General features: G+C 37.7%; 1 protein-coding gene across 11 annotated transcripts in view; it reads left to right on the forward strand.

Moving 5' to 3' along the window:
• LOC110679519 (disco-interacting protein 2) overlaps positions 1-17,502 on the forward strand; it is a 207,217-nt gene that overhangs the window by 92,685 nt on the left and 97,030 nt on the right. For all 11 annotated transcript variants that reach the window (XM_021854343.1, XM_021854345.1, XM_021854346.1 and 8 more), the window contains exon 2: positions 8,371-11,589. In XM_021854343.1, coding sequence (XP_021710035.1) covers positions 8,538-11,589 — 3,052 coding nt within the window. In that variant the 5' untranslated portion in view covers positions 8,371-8,537. The remainder of the gene's footprint in view (positions 1-8,370; positions 11,590-17,502) is intronic.

Below are 17,502 nucleotides of genomic sequence, written 5' to 3' on the forward strand. Positions count from 1 at the left end.
ATGCAAGCTTTCAATCCATATTATGTGTGTAAAATATCAAAACTGAGCTAAAACTATTTTTACGCTTTGAAAATCCCGATGGTCAATGTAGTCCAACGGAACCAGTTACGGCCAGGGATTTAACTTCAATTCCTAAATTGGCCGATTGCATAGATTTCTCAGGAGATTGGCCAAATTAGGAGTGCCCTGGCCAAATAAGGTGTATGGGAGTTAACATTATAAGGAAAATTAATTGTTTTTCTTATGTTTTGAATCAATTTGGACGAGTTCATGAATGTAGCTCTATCATATGAATGTGATCTACTGAACACAAAGGGTTTCATTCTGATTGGCTATATAAAACGGCGTATAATCAACTATGGCTATAACTGGAGTAGGGCCAAAACCGGTGCTTCTACCCTACTATGTTGTACTTGTGAAATTCCATGAAATATATACTGCAAACTTATTTTACTTCATAAGTGAACACTAGAACTGTTCAAAATTTAAAAAATGTTTGAAAATTCAATCTCCTATATCCTTATCATAAAAATAGTGTTCTATGAAATTTTCAGCTTTCTAGGTGGCCCAAAGACGATGTAGGTTTATATGAGAATTACTATGAAGAAATTTTGAAAAATGTTCCAAACACGTTAGTACTTGAATGTAAGTACAAATTCATCATCCCACTAAAAACTCACACTTCAAACCATAATAAAGAAAGTTGCAAAAGAGAGCATTTCGATCTCACGGATAGGAGAAGAGATATTCATGAGTTTGTTTGCTATTATTTGGCTTCATGTAAGATTCTAGCCCTGCAAACATCTGCAAAAATCTCAAACAAAATTAGCTCAAAATGTATTGGTTTCTTCAGCAACATCATTTATTAATATGTGAAGATTGAGTTTCTACTATGAGATGATAAGTTTGTACTTATATTACAGTACTAACGTGTTTGGAACACTTTTCAAAATTTCTCCATGATAATTTCCATATAAACCTACATCGTCTTTGGGCCACCTTTAAATCACTACCCAGAAAGCTGAAAAATTCACAGAACACTATTTTTATAATAAGGATGGTAAAGAAGATATGATAGATTGTATTTTTAAAATTTTTAAATTTTGAATCACCCTAGTGAACACTTTCATGTATAACTCATTTTTAAACCGATTTAAAAATCTTTCCTATGTTTTTTGAAAGATGAAAGATGACTTCAAAAATATCCCCCGTTTTTTGCATTACAGAAATATTTTATACTGGTAGTCCTGGCAAACATCGTTTTGCCATCAAGTAGGCTGTTGAAAAATGGCATAAAATCCCCTGTACAAAATGACATACAGTACGATGCCGATTTTGGCATGCTCTATTTTTGGCACCTCCCAATTTCGGCAAAAAAATAATAATAACATAAGAGCAACTAAAAGTCAGTGACTCACATAACGTTTTAACCATGAATTTCGTCGCGAGTTTTCAGTTCCCTGCTGTTTTTGTTGTAATTACATGCATTGCGCATGTAAAAACATACCGCAGTAATAGAAACAAACCAAATAAAGAGTCTTATCCAAGGTCGTGTATATTTCAGAAATGTCAACATATGTGCAACACATATCAACACAATGAAACAAAATGGATACGTTACCATGTCATCCAACCGAAGTTTTCCATACTGCAAAATAGATTTCCTGGATAGTCCTGTGAATATCCATATAGAATCCAATGTTCTTATAGTGGGCTTCTGAGAATTTTCAGCAGATTCTTGAGGATATTGAGTAGATTCTGGGGATTCCTAGCGAACATTGAAGATGCTGCGCAAAATCCAGCGATTCCTAATACACTGCCCTAAATTACTGACAAAAGCCCCAAGATTCAGAATAATTCTGGTAGTCCGAATTTGCTGAAATTCGAATGACGAACACATGTGTTTGTACTTAACTAATCAATCATCGCAGCAACGAGTATTCAGTTCGTTCGTGTCAACGAAATCATTCAATTATTGGTAACTGAAAATCCCACTTAACAGGAAGTAACCTTGAAGTTTCATATTACAAACTAGAGATTTTGAATAGCCTTTTCGCTGAAAAATGTTACATTAATGGTGATTTTTGGGAGCTTTACAATGTAGTCATCAATGAAACACATATTTTGCGCTATTAATCCTTTTTTAATTTCTTGTTGGATTCTCAAATTTTGCCCACAAGCAAGCAAGAATTATCGAAATATATTCATAATTATTGGAGTTACAACTCCTCACAATGGGTTATATGCATGGCCTGATTTGCTACATCCACCACATCGTAACGCACATGCGCTAGTGTCTATGCACGAAAAATCGCTAAAAGGTAACGCGAAAACATTTGTATGGTGAAATGCATCTAACGAATTATTTCTCAAAATTGAGAACTATTTTCGAAAAAATATTTGGTACGGATTGTGCGTAATGATGATGGATATTACGCCTACCATTTTTTTTTTTTGATTACAGCTTCCACTCATAATAAAATTGAAGATAGATGCCTTTCCCCATATAAAATAAAATGAGAATACTCCTGTTGATCAACTGTGGACAAGAGCAAAGCAGGTAACCCATTGGAAAATGTCAAAATAGTGCCTGTCTGATTTTTTTTTTCACTCTCTTTCAAATCGCATATGAAAAATAATGCATCGAATTCTGTATAAACTGCCTTGAAATAAACTTTCAGCTTTATCTAATTGAGGTCATGTTTTGTTTTTTATCAGTGTAACACAACATTTTTTTTTTTTTGCACTTCACGGTTTTTTTAATTGATAGTAGATTAGAGAAAAACTGTCGATTTTGATTAATCTTCAACAAAAATATAATGTTTAGGAGACCTTCATCATATCATTTTTTTAAGGACTTGTCATTTATTTCTAGAACCAATTGATAAGAAAACAGAGATCGAAGTTTGAGAAAATTGAAAATATCTCTCACTTATCTCTCTCTTTAACAATCATGATCCGCAGCACATCATGAGAGTCTGTTTAGCATCTGCTGTTACAGGTCTGATTAAATAGAGGGGATAACAGGACATGATGAAACTTCAAACCTGAGGGACAGTATTGCTATCTTATGTTTTGGGATTGTTTATCACGTCTGTAAAATGAAACACCTACCCCCAAAAGTAAATAAGCGAGAGCAATGATCGCTCTCCCTATGGGGCTCTCCTTCGCTGCTGTTATTTATCAAACCTGTTCCAACTTGCGAAACATTGCTGATCGTGGACCGATATTAATGGGATGTTTTTCTTCGCTGGCGATGATCTTGTATCAAAATCAAATGAGAACGAATTCTTCAATGCCTTGCTGCATGTTTCTATCACGATACGTTCTAGATTAGTTAACAGAGGAATAAATACATGTAGCATAAAAAAGGAAGTATATTGTAGGTATCCAGGCGTTTTTTAAGAGTTAGATGAGGTTTGTTAAAGCTTTCGTAGGAAGTACAATTGAGTGACACAAATGCAAAAGGGGTGTAAGTGCCATTTTGGTCAATTTTGAGTTAAGTATACTAAAATATTCTACTGTGTGCATTCCAACGATATGTTTTGGCGACTTTTCTTTCGAACAGAAAAAAAAATCATAATTCGTAGAAGATTAGATTGTATTTATGGTTCCCTTACTGTTTGTATAGGATGAAAATCTGCTGGAAAAATTTCAATATCAATTTTCTCAGAACAAGGTTTCTGTCCCTTACACCCCTTACACCCCTTACCCCTTTGTCTCTAACCCCCTCAATTGAAAAAAAAAACGATAAATTTAGATTTATTGAAAATACACAATTAGGGTAAAAGCACCGGTCTTGGCCATACGCCAATTGTAGTCATAGTGGATTATACACCGTTTTACATAGACAATCAGCATGAAACCTTTTGTGTTCAGTAGATCACATTCATATGATAGAGCTACGTTCATTTACTCGTCCAAATTGATTCAAAACATAAGAAAACAATTCATTTTCTTTATAATTTTAAGTTCCATACACCTAATTTGGCCAGAGCACTCCTAATTTGACCACTCTCATGAGAAATTAATGCAATAGGCCAATTTAGGAACCAAAGTTAAATCTCTGGCCGAAACTGGTTCCGATGGCCTATATTGACCAACGGGATTTTGAAAGCGAAAAATGGTTTTAGCTCAGTTTTGATATTTTACACACATAATATGGATTGAAAGCTTGCATTCGACACATTTGTAGTATAAATACGGCTTCCCATTTAATTTTTATTGACATTTTCTCTTAGGCTGGCCAAAACTGGTGCTTTTACCCTACCAATTTCTGGATTATTTATCGAATAAACGCTTCAAATTTAGACTTACAGGTAAAATATGGGATTAGTCAAAGGATTAGTCGGTTGTATTTTGTTGTAGACATATTGAGTGTGATCAAACATGTCTATTTTATCTTAAACGTGTTCACTGGATTAATACAAATTTAATGCCAATAAACCTATATTTCGTCGATATAATTTCTGATTCACAGATAAACAGGTTAAAAAACTAGAGATTTTTGTATTTTTTAAGTAAAAGAAGCTTTAAGTGAGATCCAGAGTTTCTCTTTCTGCTCAAAAATAGGAACTGTTCTTGCACAATCAAATTCGTGTCGAAACCAATTTTTTTTTCGTAGTTTTTTGGTAAAATAAATTTTGAGTCTATCCAAGAGTTACTATTACTGCCCAAACATATTCACCAAATTTCTATAAAAGAATTCATGTCACAAAAACTACATGTCATTGCTTTGCATATTGTTTTACTAGGGTTTCTTGGACTTTTTTAATTAAAATAAATTTTGAGTGTAATCTCGAATTTTTATTACCACTTTAAAGTGTTCAATGGACATCTACAATCAAACTAATGTCGAAAAATCTACATGTCATTGCATTACATTTTGGTTTACAGGCAAACAGTTAATAAAAAGTTTTTTTTCTGAATTCATTTTAGTAAGATAAATTTTGAGTGCAATCAAAAACTTTTATTCCTACTCAAACATATTGACCGTACTTATACAAACTAATTTATATCGAAAAAATGTCAAAAATGTTTCATTGATCAAAATTACAGAACGAAGATTTCAACTAGGACGTTCGATGGCGAGACTATGACAGAGATTTTCTTCAAATTTTCTTTCATTTTCCTATCGCTACGGCTGGTGACGGAATTGTAACCTAGACAAATTTTAGTTCATTTAGTAGCTTCTTCGTCCAGCTTCGTTACAGCCTTGATGACAAATTTAAACTGATCTAAATTAGTTAGAAGTTATCTAGATCAAAACCAAAACGATTAAAATGTAGTTCAACTCAACTTCATCGAAGATATCAAACCTCTAGCATGCACATCCAGATCACTAGAGATTTTAGCATGTCAATTAAGGATCTTTAAAAATCAGTTGAGCCATCGCTATGATACAGTCGATAATCCATTTAGATGTTTTTGATCCCGGGGCTCCTAGTGTTAAAGATGTTAACCTTCTGGTTTACAACAATGAACTTATACCATAATAACTTGTTTGGAACCATCATAAGGTGTGGAGAAACGACATAAATGATGTGAAAGAATAACTTTTTAACAAGAATACCTTGAACCAATATTTTGGTACTGCTATAAAGTTGTTTTGGGGATGCCCTAACTTAAAACTTGGCCTGACCTTTGAAAAAAATTGCAAATTCATATTTTTTTCTCAAATTTTTTGATTATAAAAAATATCGAAAATAATGACTTATTGTCAAAAAAGCGAATTTATTTGAAATTGCACAAAAGGGACTTTGAAGTGACTGGTTTTCAGAAAAACAACCACGTCACTAAAAAGTGACTCGCTACCAACCTAGTTTTCCTGGTGGGACCCTAACTGCCCTTCTACGCCTACTTGTTTCATGTTCTATGTAAACCATAAGGACTGCTAGACAAATGTGCGTAGAACGGCAGCTAAGAAATTCAAGCTAATTCCTGTAAAGATTCTTGCAAAATTTGAAGATTCCTAGAAAATTTCAACAAAATTTCAAAATTCTCAATCCTGAGAACTTTTAGCGGATTTTTATTGGTATTTGTGTGTTCTCAGTAGTTAATGGAGGGTAAATGCCATTTTGATCGGGATTAGTTAAGTTTTGCAGTCGAAATTAGAGACTTATTCTCAAAAAAAGTAAATTTATTTTAAATGCCTAAAACTTTAAAGTGAAAAGGGACCAAGTAACTAAAAAGTGACTCACCAGTTCGTTTTTCCTAGTGGGACCCTAAGAATTTTAAGTTAATTTCTGTATGATTCTTGCAAAGTTTCAGCAATTGCTAGCGGGATCCATAGAATTTCCATTAGATTATGTAGCCACGAAGAATCCTTATTCCAAACATTCAATCTTGAGAACTTCCAGCGTATTTTGTGTATTCTCAGTAGTTAATGGGGATATTCAGCAGAATCTTGAGGTATCTTGGGAGGATCTTCGGGGAGTTATAACGGGATCCTGGGTATTTAAAGCGTACTCCTGTGAAGTTCCAGTGGAATCTTCAGGGTAGTAATTTTTCTCTTGCGCTTCGCAGCAGTCTCCTGGGGTTTCTTACGGTATCTTGGGTATCTTGTGTATTCCTATCGAGAGCGTTTAAATTACGTGATCCTAGAAATTTATAGTTGAGGATCCCGCGCGGTAATTGGTTATTCCTCTTCCTGAAAACTCCTGAGATTCCTAGTTAGTCCTGTAAATTACTTGATATTCAGAGATTTTCTAGCAGAGTCTTAAGGATTCAGGGTAGAGTGGGATTACTGTAGAATGCTAGCGCTGTTTTTGGAATTCCTGGCTTGGCGCTGTTTTGGAATTTGACTTTTGAGTCTAGAGAGTATCAAACTGAGTTTTGAATACTATTAGTGGATTCTAAAGATTATATGCAATATCGGCAATATCGGAATTCCTACCAAGCTCTTGAAGTTTTCTAACAAAGTCTTTACGAGATCCTGAGGGTTCTCATGATCGTGAGCATTCCTAGTGGGTTCGCAGGAATTCGTTGAGTCTTACGAAATTCCGAACATTACTAGAGGGACCCTAACTGCCCATAACTGCATATCAGTCACATTCGACATTTTTGAAAATTTCGAGTTAATACCGGGGAGAGTCATCTAATGACAAATACTTTCGATCAACTTACTGAAATCTGTGAGATTGTTCTAGAAAAGTCGAAAAAAATACCAAGTTGTTTTGTCACATTGGCAATTGTAACCGCAAAACAGTCACATTGAGATTATACATGAGCCTCATAATGCAGTGCCAACGAAATTTCTATCAGAATTATTTTCTAACTGCTCACCCCATATGCGATATGAGTTGTTCAAAATTTCAGCATCAAATAAGCACTTTTCAATTCCCAGTGATTTTTTGAAATTCTAGTTTCCTCCCATACTGCAGTAAAATGCAAACTAGGTATCCCATTTACTCAATGCCTACTTTTGTCGAATGTTACAAATATGCAGTTATGGGCAGCTAAGGAGTTCAGCAGAATCCAGCGATTAAAAAAAAAATATGTCCTAACTATACAAACTCCTTCTTCTGTTGACATCATATACTTCATTTATAACATTCATCGAGCTGTATATTCTACTTGTATTCTACTGAAGTAGTGGTTCTCAAAAGCCACATACGCCCCGTCGGCCACAGATTGAGCACCACTGGATAAAATTACTCACCTTCCTTATAGTGAAGTGTCAAACTTTGAACATAAACCTTCTTTCTTTCTCAACAACTTTTTCGTTCCTTAATTGGATTCAAATCGTTATGTTTTATTAGGTATTACCTACCTCTATCCATCCTTTCCACCATATCTGGCACATTGCAACGTTTGATTCCCCGTTCACGCTCGGTCGCACAGAGCGAGCAATTTTCTAAAGCTGGCGCCAGGTATCAGACCGCGCAAGCCAATTGCTAGTGAGCTGCGGTAGTAGACCGTTTACATGCGTGCGTGAAATTTCGCGCTTTCCTGCACTTCAAGTTCGAGGCCGCTTCTCGGTATAGCTACATAGACACACTTCCGCCCGCCCGCTCATGTAGCGTTTACCATTAACGCCAATCGGCCTTCAAGGTCATGATCATGGTCTACAGCATTTGCCGTCACCTAGATTTGCAGGTATCTGGGCGTGGCAGAGGGTGTGTCTCCGGGAAGTCATTGAGCAAGGCATCAATTTCGGCGGGTCCCCTGAGTTGTGATTTGTGAGGGCAAGATTAGCCTTCGCGAGCTAACGGAAACGACGGCAAAGAGAAATGGTACAGCAAAAACGACAAAAATGATCCGAAAACCGTGTGTGTGTGTGCGCTGGTTCCTCACTGGTAAACCGTTGAAATGGCATAGAATTAAGCCGGAACCAATAAATGCGATCACTAATTTCTCGTTTCGTTATAGATCCCCGCCGGAGATTAGCATGCGAGCAGAAGCCGAAACCGAACAGCCGAACCACGATGGAGAGGTGTAAAATTCGATGTTACACTTTGTGACCACCGTGGAATGCGGGAAAAAGAGCGTGAAACCGAATGTAAATGAGCGCTCCCAAGCGTTAATGAATAGCTAATATGAAGCCGATCACATTCGAATCGATCCGGAATCTACTCAAAACAAAGAAAAAGCAAAAAGACAAATCTAGCATCGATCAGAGCTTTAAACGAAGTGATTCGTTTAAGCGTATTAGCATCCGTAAGAGCTACCTTGAACGTGGCCGGAAACGCAATGCAGCCGCCGTGTTACGCAGCTCAACAAAGAATCTGGTCAACATCAACGAGTTTGAAGATCAGGCCAAGGTCATCAAGCAACCGGACAAGCTAGCCAAACCATCCGGTAGTAATAATGAAGCTAGTGGCTCTTCCGGAGCTAAAGAGGATCCCCCTCGACCAACGCGAGAGCTCACGTTTGAGGAGAAATTGGAATCCAATGACGCGTCGTTGGATGAGAAGATCCGAGCCCTCCAGGAAATCAACGATCGCTACATTAGCGAAAACCAGAATCTCGTTGAGAAAGCGTATGAGGCTACCAAACATGTGGAGAAGGTCAAAATCAAGAAACCGCCAAGGCCTTCGAAGCTCAAAAAGAACCGGGAAGCTGACGTGCAAGCTCCGAAACCCATTGATCTCAAATCGAAGAGCACGGAGTCCATCAATTCACTCACCTCAACTGATACCATCGAGTCCCATAGTCGATCCAAAAACGTTTCCCACGTAAATATAAACGCTACGGATGTTATACCAGAGGAAGACGAAAGTACAGTTTACTCCTACGAACCAGAAGCTCAATCAACGAGTAGGAAAGCCGAAGATACAGATGACAAATCCTTCTACAGCATAAGTACATTCACGATCGAAAGCAACACCATCAACAATACCAACGCCTCGTCGAAAAAGTCCTTCCGCAGCAGCTTTAGCACATCGACCAAAACCAAAGAACTTCCCACTTTGGTAACCATCAAAACCTACTGTGAACCGAACGCTTTCATGCAGTCCACCACCCACGTCAACGAGCGCTACCTGGAAACCAGCTTCGATAGCTACCCGGAGGACACGCTCACGCAGGCCGTTTCCAAGTCGGAAATGATCCTCACAAAGTCATCAAGCCTCCAGAAGGCGCAATCGAACCCAGAGAAGCTCCCGTTGGACGTCAAAACATCTTCCCTCAAAGACACCCGACCGAAAATCAACACCCAGACGTTTAAGATGATCCGCAGCAAGTCCAGGGAAGGCATCGTGATACGAATTCCAGCGATCGACAGCGATCCGGATCCCAGCGAGAAGAAAAATCCGGATAAGGAACCGGACAATCTCAACCGACAGCTCAGCAATGACTCCGCGTTGGACCTGATTGATGTTGATATCAAAGTTGACGAGAAGGACATGCTGCATACGGTGGAGTTGAAAAACCAAAAGAATAAGTACAAGAAAAAGGTCAGGAAATCCGCGGGGAAAACGGCGACGCTGGACGTTGAAGACTGTCGTAACCATACGTTTAAGAGTCACGAGAACTTCGATTTGGAAAAAAGTTCCGCGGCAAAAGATCGCGCTGAACCCAAGTTCATCTTCCCAAGTAACTATTTTGAGGAGGAGAACAACATCTTCTACGACCAGACGGTGTACGATGAAACGGAGAATCCATCTCCGGAGAATAGCATACCGTATGCGCTGCGTATCAAAGAGAATCCTTTTACTAAGAATAAGGAATTTTATTCAATCAACACTGGTCGAATATGGAAGCAGTTGAATCTAGGCCAAGAGGAAGACCTGTCGATTCTATCCGCTGCTCCACGGCTAACTGCTCCTAAGACTAAAAATGAATCCTTCAAGTCGATGTCGTCCAGGGATTCGGGCTTCAGTTTGACGCTAACGAAACCCAAAAACCTCTTCCGTCGGAAGTCAAAAAAGGCCACGTTGCTGCAACGAAGGAAGCCCAAATTGGCCGTCAGCCGAGATGGGTACTTCAAGCGGGTTATGGTTGTGCAACGGAATTCCTCCAAACGAAAACGTTCAATAAGAAAGCCCCGCATGCCAAGCAAAGAGATTTTCCGAGAGATGTACGACGAAAACTGGACCAAGCTGGGGGACGATTTCGGCGATCAGCAAGCTCCCGATTTCGCGCGGGATTTCGAAAACTTTTGCAACACTCATCGATACAATCAGGAAATGCACGACTTGGAGGCATTCTATGAGGAACATCTTAAAAGACTGAGACACTACTACATCCAGAAGAAGAAACTGAACGAGGCTGCGATCAAGGAGTTCTACAGAGACTACAACGGTGAAGACGGAGAGGAAGATAACGACTATTACGATTCGTTCATTGCTACGAGGAATGACACGATCCGTTTCAAAAGCGACATGCAGAAGAAGTACTTTCAAGAAAAGGAGCCAGAAACGTCGTTGGAGTTTATGTTTCCGCATCCTGACAAACGGAAGGCGAGCCCAGCGTCCGCGAAGCAGAAACCGAAAGGTCGAAAACACCTGTTCCACGAGGTTCGCCCTTTCGGAAGCACTGTGGAACCACTAAACACCCTCGAAACGCGGCTGAATGGCTCGGAGTCGGGTCAGGAGGTGAAGTTCATACGTTCATCGGATGCAAATTTCCAGCTGTTGGCGCCGTCGAAAGTGGACAGAACCTTGGACGGAGCGAAGAGTACCGCGAAAGAAGGTCAAGTGCATGAAATCTCGCTTGCCAACGTGTTCCCGTCGGTTGATGGTAAAATGAAATCGGATCTTCCGAAGGAGGGCGAAGAAGAATGTGACGATGATGATGAAGAGTTCAGTGAGAATGAGTTCTTGATCAATAGCATAGGTGAAAACGTGTACTGTTTGCGTTGCGAAAAGGTGAACAGTGATTGCGAATGTTACGACGATACGACGGAAACGGCCAATGACAACAGCAACGACAACGAGGAAGAAGAGGGGGAATCTGGGGAAGGGGCCTGTGTGGTTTTGGGCGCGGAGGGGGAAGATGACGATGAAGACGACGAGAACTACTGCGACGTGTTTGAGTTTGACGATATCAATATTGTGCACGTGAATCACAAGAAAAAGGTGAAGAGAAAAAAGTCGAAAAAGCGGGTGCGGAAAAATCATTCGACCTTGAGGCGCGGCGGCTACTGGGGTAAGTTGTGTGGATTGTGATTAACTTCTAATGGGAAGTGCGGAAAGGTTTTAATTCTGGTCAAGCGATTGGCAGTGTTTTTAAAGGTCGATTTGCTCCTTTTATGTGTTGTCAAGGTTGATTGGCCACAAATGGATCTCTTCCCATCATGAAATGAAATGAAATTTTGTATTAGGAACTAATATTCTTTTATTTAAGAAATCTTTACGATAATGTGAATATTTTATTCAATTATTTATTACTCTTATTGCCTTCACATATGCAAGAACGGAACATTCCTTCTAAAGTCATTCAACTTTTAGCTCGAAACATACATCCGCCATTAAGGGCATCATGCAATATAGAAAATGCGAGGTGAGAAAATCGAAAACAGTTGAACATTCTTCTGCTTGAAGAAGGTTTCGTTCGATGAGACCAGCTTGGAAAAGCACTGAAAATCTCATGACCCTTTCTTCAAAGCAAGCAGCATCTCTTTCATTACCGTGGTCGTGATTCCAAGCTTGGGTCTGGGCCAAGGGCAAGGTCTTGACTCCCAGAGGTAGAGGGCGTTTGCTGCACTCTTGGTTGGGCCTTTCACGGCGATAACTGTATGTTTAGGTAGAGCATCATCGAGCAGCAGCAGCATAATTAAGACTGGTTCTTGATCCATCCTACTCCCTACCAGACCAGACATGCAACTTTCTCGTCATTGGGATGAATTAATTAAAATGCTAACGACGGCTCCCCGGCGGCCCATCAGCGGTAAAATAAACACGACCCAATGGCAACTGAATGGGACCAGTCAGCCGCCTAGAAGGGCTTTTATATATTGTTTTAGTTTAGAGGAGCTAATAGATACATTGAGCCCGGATAGATAACAAGCGGTGAGAATTTTATGATGGAGACTGCCTGCCACAGATGCGATAGTAATTTAAATGCAATTACCTCACGATGACCACTATAAGTCATTCTTACGGTAACTTTATAAGAGACCAGAATGTATGTGATTGGACTTAATCACTACTTAATATGCATAGATATAATAATGAAGCTTGTTTCATAAACAAATGCATTACTTACTAGTTAAAAAGAAACTCATATTTATTATTTCTGGTTCAGACAAAATTTACGTCCCGTGGAAAAAACTTATGTTGCATGGTTTTCAAGTGACTTCTATTAACCGGTAGTCGCCATCTGAGAGAGAGGAGACGACTGGCTTAGATTGCGAGCTATAAAAGTCAAGGGAATTGTCACTGGAACACGGCACATTCGAAGGGCAGAGCGTGAAAAACCGTCAAAATTGAAGTAAACGTGTTTAACATTTCTAGGTATTGTTCGATGAATTCACATTTTAGATCCCTTTAGTTACTAATCCCGAAAAACGATGGACGTCATTTTTTAATCTTCCCAAATCAGAAAATGAATTACCGTAAATTCGGGTGAAATTGATCAGTAGGGTGAAATTGATCACCGTATCACTCGATTTTATTTCTTCCTAATGGAGCACAAATATCAATGTAACCTTCAGTGAATGAACGTTGTTTGTCGTAACTATTGTTGAATTGTGTGTTGTTAAGTGTTTTGCGTTAAAGAATGTATATTTCAATTAAAATAATGTAAAATTCCAATATCATGTGCGGTGCAATATTGACGAACATCCATAAACTTCTAGTTCTTAACAAGGATTTGAACATGGTATAAACCTGAAAGTTTGTGAGGATGCTTGAGATATATCCCCAATCCAGATTTCATAACCAAAACTCCTACCAATTTGGTCATTCGGTGGAAATAATTGAATTTAGCATGCATATTCGGATTCAGGGACCTCAAATTTATTATATAGAGTTGGTTTGAAAACTAAGAATAATCGCATTGACAAGTGATCAATTTCACCCCGAAATGAGATTTCCCGATTTTTTATTTTAGAGATATTTCTTAGCACTAAAATGACATTTGTTAGAAAATTTCGGTACATGAGTCAATGAGACTCACCTTCGTACTTGTTTTCCTGCATTCAATTGTTTGGCATTGTCAACATTATAGAAAACGAACAAGAAAAACCGTGAAAAATGATCAATTTCACCCGAAATTACGGTATGTAGTTTTAAACATCATACAAACCGAATTGTGTCATACATTATTCAAAAAAATAACAAAAAAGCATGGGAAGAGTATTGAGGATTATTGTTCATGACGGAATCCTAGTACTTGATAAAGATTTTTTTGAAACTGCAATCTTAATGTAAGCTTAAATTCAGTGTTGGCTGAATATTTAAACTACAGTGCCGTGAATTCTTCAACAAGTTATAAGAACTCAGTTAAACTGAGAAAACGTTTTGGGCGAAAGCTCCTACATGGAGCGATTGCTGTATAAACTAAGTCATGTTACGACCTAATTACGACGTAATTTTGAAATCGATTGATAAAAGGTCCAAACCATCACCCTTTTCGTTGTAAAATTGATAAATCTTTATCAAAAGATGGCATTTTAAATATCAAAAGTACTGAAATATAACAACTACCTAAAAACTAAAGATTACATATACTATGCAATTGGATTAAATGGACAAATTTGACATCAATTTGTCTATTTAATCCAATTTCAGAGCATATGTAATGTTTAGTTTTTCGGTAGTTGTTAAATTTTCACTCGGCTGATTGGCCGTAAACCACAAATCATAATTAATTAAGTACTGAAATATGTTTTTTGTATTTAATATTATATGTTCAACAACTGGCTTACGAAGAGTTTGAAAAGTTTTCTCAGAACACACCAAAGTTTTTTTTCACGTTTCGGTATACATTTAAGTATTTTTTTTAATTTACTTTATAAACCTGCTCGAAATCGTCATCATCGAAACTTCAAAAGCAGTTTTTCTGTTCAAAACTAAAAATTATTCTATGAAAATGTGTTCACTGTGTTTCGGTTGGAGAATAGAACACAGTGAACACATTTTCCTGTAAATTTTCTTGATTTTGAACGAAAATACTGCTTTTGAAAATTCTGAGATCAATTACGGATCCTGCCCCTTAAAGGTGGCCCAAAGACAATGTAGGTTTATATGGTAATTACTATGCAGAAATTTTGAAAAATGTTCCAAACACGCTAGTACTGTAATGTAAGTAGAATCTTATCATCCCATATTGAAAACTCATTCTTCAAACCTGAATGAAGGATGTTGCTGAAGAAACAAATGCCTTTTGAGCTAATTTTGTTTGAGATTTTTGTACATGTTTGCAGGGCTATAATCTCTTCAGCAAATTTCTTTATAATGGTTGGAAGAATGAGTTTTTGCTATGGGATAATAAGTTTATACTTACATTACAGTACTAGCGTGTTTGGAACATATCTTAAAATTTCTCCATAGTAATTTCCATATAAACCTACATTGTCTTTGGGCCACCTTAATATCACCACCTAGAAAGCTGAAAATTTCAGGGGACACTATTTTTATGGTAAGGATGGTAAGAAACATATGGGAGATTGGATTCTAAAACATTTTTAAATTTTAAACCGCCCTAAGTGACAACCTATCTCGAGGCGTGCGAAATTACTTGCATGATGGAAGAAAATCACATTTCTTTTATCGTAGTACGCAGTTGAAAAGAAATGTCATTTCAAATGGAGGTCTGTGAAACAGCATACTTAGCTTTATCCGTGAAAGTCGTGTCCAGAATTATTAAAAAATGTTCAATATTTTGTAAAAAGCCTGCCTTTCTTATAATCCTGTTAAGGATGAATGTCGAAGGAAGTCATGGTAGAAACATTATTGAAACACCCAAAATTTAAGATTTAGAATTTGAATCATTCATAAAATTAAATATCTAAGAAGGTAAAAAAACAATACAATTTAAATAGTAGTAATCTAAGCTAGAATATTAGGTTGAAACTAAATTGAAAATAAAATAGACTTAGTAAGTTCTAATTTTGGGTTGGTATAATATACAACGGAAAAAATATGAGAAGAATCTTCAAACCCTCCGCGGGCCGCACAGAATAAGGTCGCGCGCCGTACGTTGGGCAGCTTTGCTCTAACTCTTAGACAAGATTGACGCATCCTCCAATAAACGAGAGCTGTCCTGGCCACGTCCTTGCGAAAGCTGGGGGATGGGAAAGGATGATTTATTGAACACCTAGAGAAAGTGTACCAGTTATGGCCATAGTGGTTCCCTATTTGGCCATAGGTGAAATTTTGATAACTTTCACATTTTAAATCTTTTTGAATGTTTTAACATCAAGATATATCTTTAATCTAACTACTATGACGCACAAAAAATTTTCAAAATTTGATGACATTAAAGTAATCACGTATGGCGAAATAGGGAATCACTATGTCCATAACGGATACACCTACCCTACATAAGAAAGATGCAGAGAACTCTACGACCTCTCATAGGTGTTACGGGATGTTGTGGAATGTTGATGAAAAGGGTAGTACCGGTAGACGTTCTGGCCGACAAATGGTTAATATCTACGCATTGTGATCATGCGTTGCTGATCAAAACAAACTCACCAAATTCCTTTTTCGAAACTCCTCTGCAATCTTTCGCTTCTCTAATAATGAACAACAGCGTGAGCCGTAACTTAGCATTGCTCATCAAAATGCACGCACCGCACGAAAAATCGACCAAAAACTGCAGGCATAGCACCATCCGCCGAATCTAATTTTCACCAGCCGAAATAAAAAAAAGCGAACGAGGTGAACGTGACACTAAATTCAAAACGCAGCCGCCCGCGCGCACGGCTTGCTGCGATTCTAATTTTATAAGAGTGTTTTTTCATTGCCAAAAAAAATGAATTTTCGTCAATAAGGGGTTCAACTTTGACCGCTAAAAATTGACCATTCGATTGATGTCTTAGAATTGAGGAATGCAAAAATTCGATTGAAATCTTGTAAGTAATATGAAATTTTTCCATCGGTTGATATTTCCTGAAAAAATATCTATCCTCTTTCATCCTTATGATTTGAAATTTTAGGGTTTTTAAAGGTAGTGGATGATGGACATGGATCCTAACAACAAGCATCACACCTCTTCTTTATATGAAACACTTAGAACTCACAATGTCACATTGTCAGTCCCCAAACAAATGCGTTCATGAATTTTACTTTACTTATTATAGACCCTTTATTCGACTACAATTGTTATTGAAATCGGGCAACTCAGACCGAATTTTCATCCTCCTTTATTCTAGGCAATGGAAATGAAAATGATGATGTTTCTAAGAAAACGGCTGTTTAAGTGTGAACATTCCATTTTTCAGTAGAGATTCATAATGGGCACATGGCCCATAACCAGCATAGGTAACGGTTACAAATATATCACTCCAAGTTTCGTTTTATAGAAACAGTTACCTAAAGATGTTACGATGAGGTTTTTCCGATGAGAAATGCCTTTAATAATTTCTATCACTTTATTGTTCAATATTTCTGGCTGCTTGAACAACAATTAATTTATAACTAAACACAGCAATTTGTGAAATTGCTTCAAATTGTATAAAAACAATAAATTTTTCCTATTAACAATTCAAGACCTTAATTATTGACAGTGCAAAACAGTCATGAACCAGAAACGAAATGCATTCAGCCTCTAAAATATGTATCTGGCCTTATGGTGCAGGTAGAAAACGACTGAGTCGAATTATTCAATAAAAAAATAATTCACCAGTAATGGCAGTCTATTCAACAAAAAAATTGGCAAAATTATCATAAAACGTCGTTTATCAATTATATTATAAGCAATTATAAGTGATGAAGTAACAGTGCAGTGCGGACACCCTTTAGGCAATCGATGTAGATACAGATGCGTCAATTAAAAGCTCAACAGTTTTTGTTCGAGACTAAAGATGCCCACTCTGGAATACAGCACTGGTCATGACTGATAGGGGTGATAAATAATTGCCTCCCAATGATTGATGTTCCAGAGAGGAGAGAG

The sequence above is a fragment of the Aedes aegypti genome, chromosome 3, assembly GCF_002204515.2.
Source record: "Aedes aegypti strain LVP_AGWG chromosome 3, AaegL5.0 Primary Assembly, whole genome shotgun sequence".
NCBI lineage: Eukaryota > Metazoa > Arthropoda > Insecta > Diptera > Culicidae > Aedes > Aedes aegypti.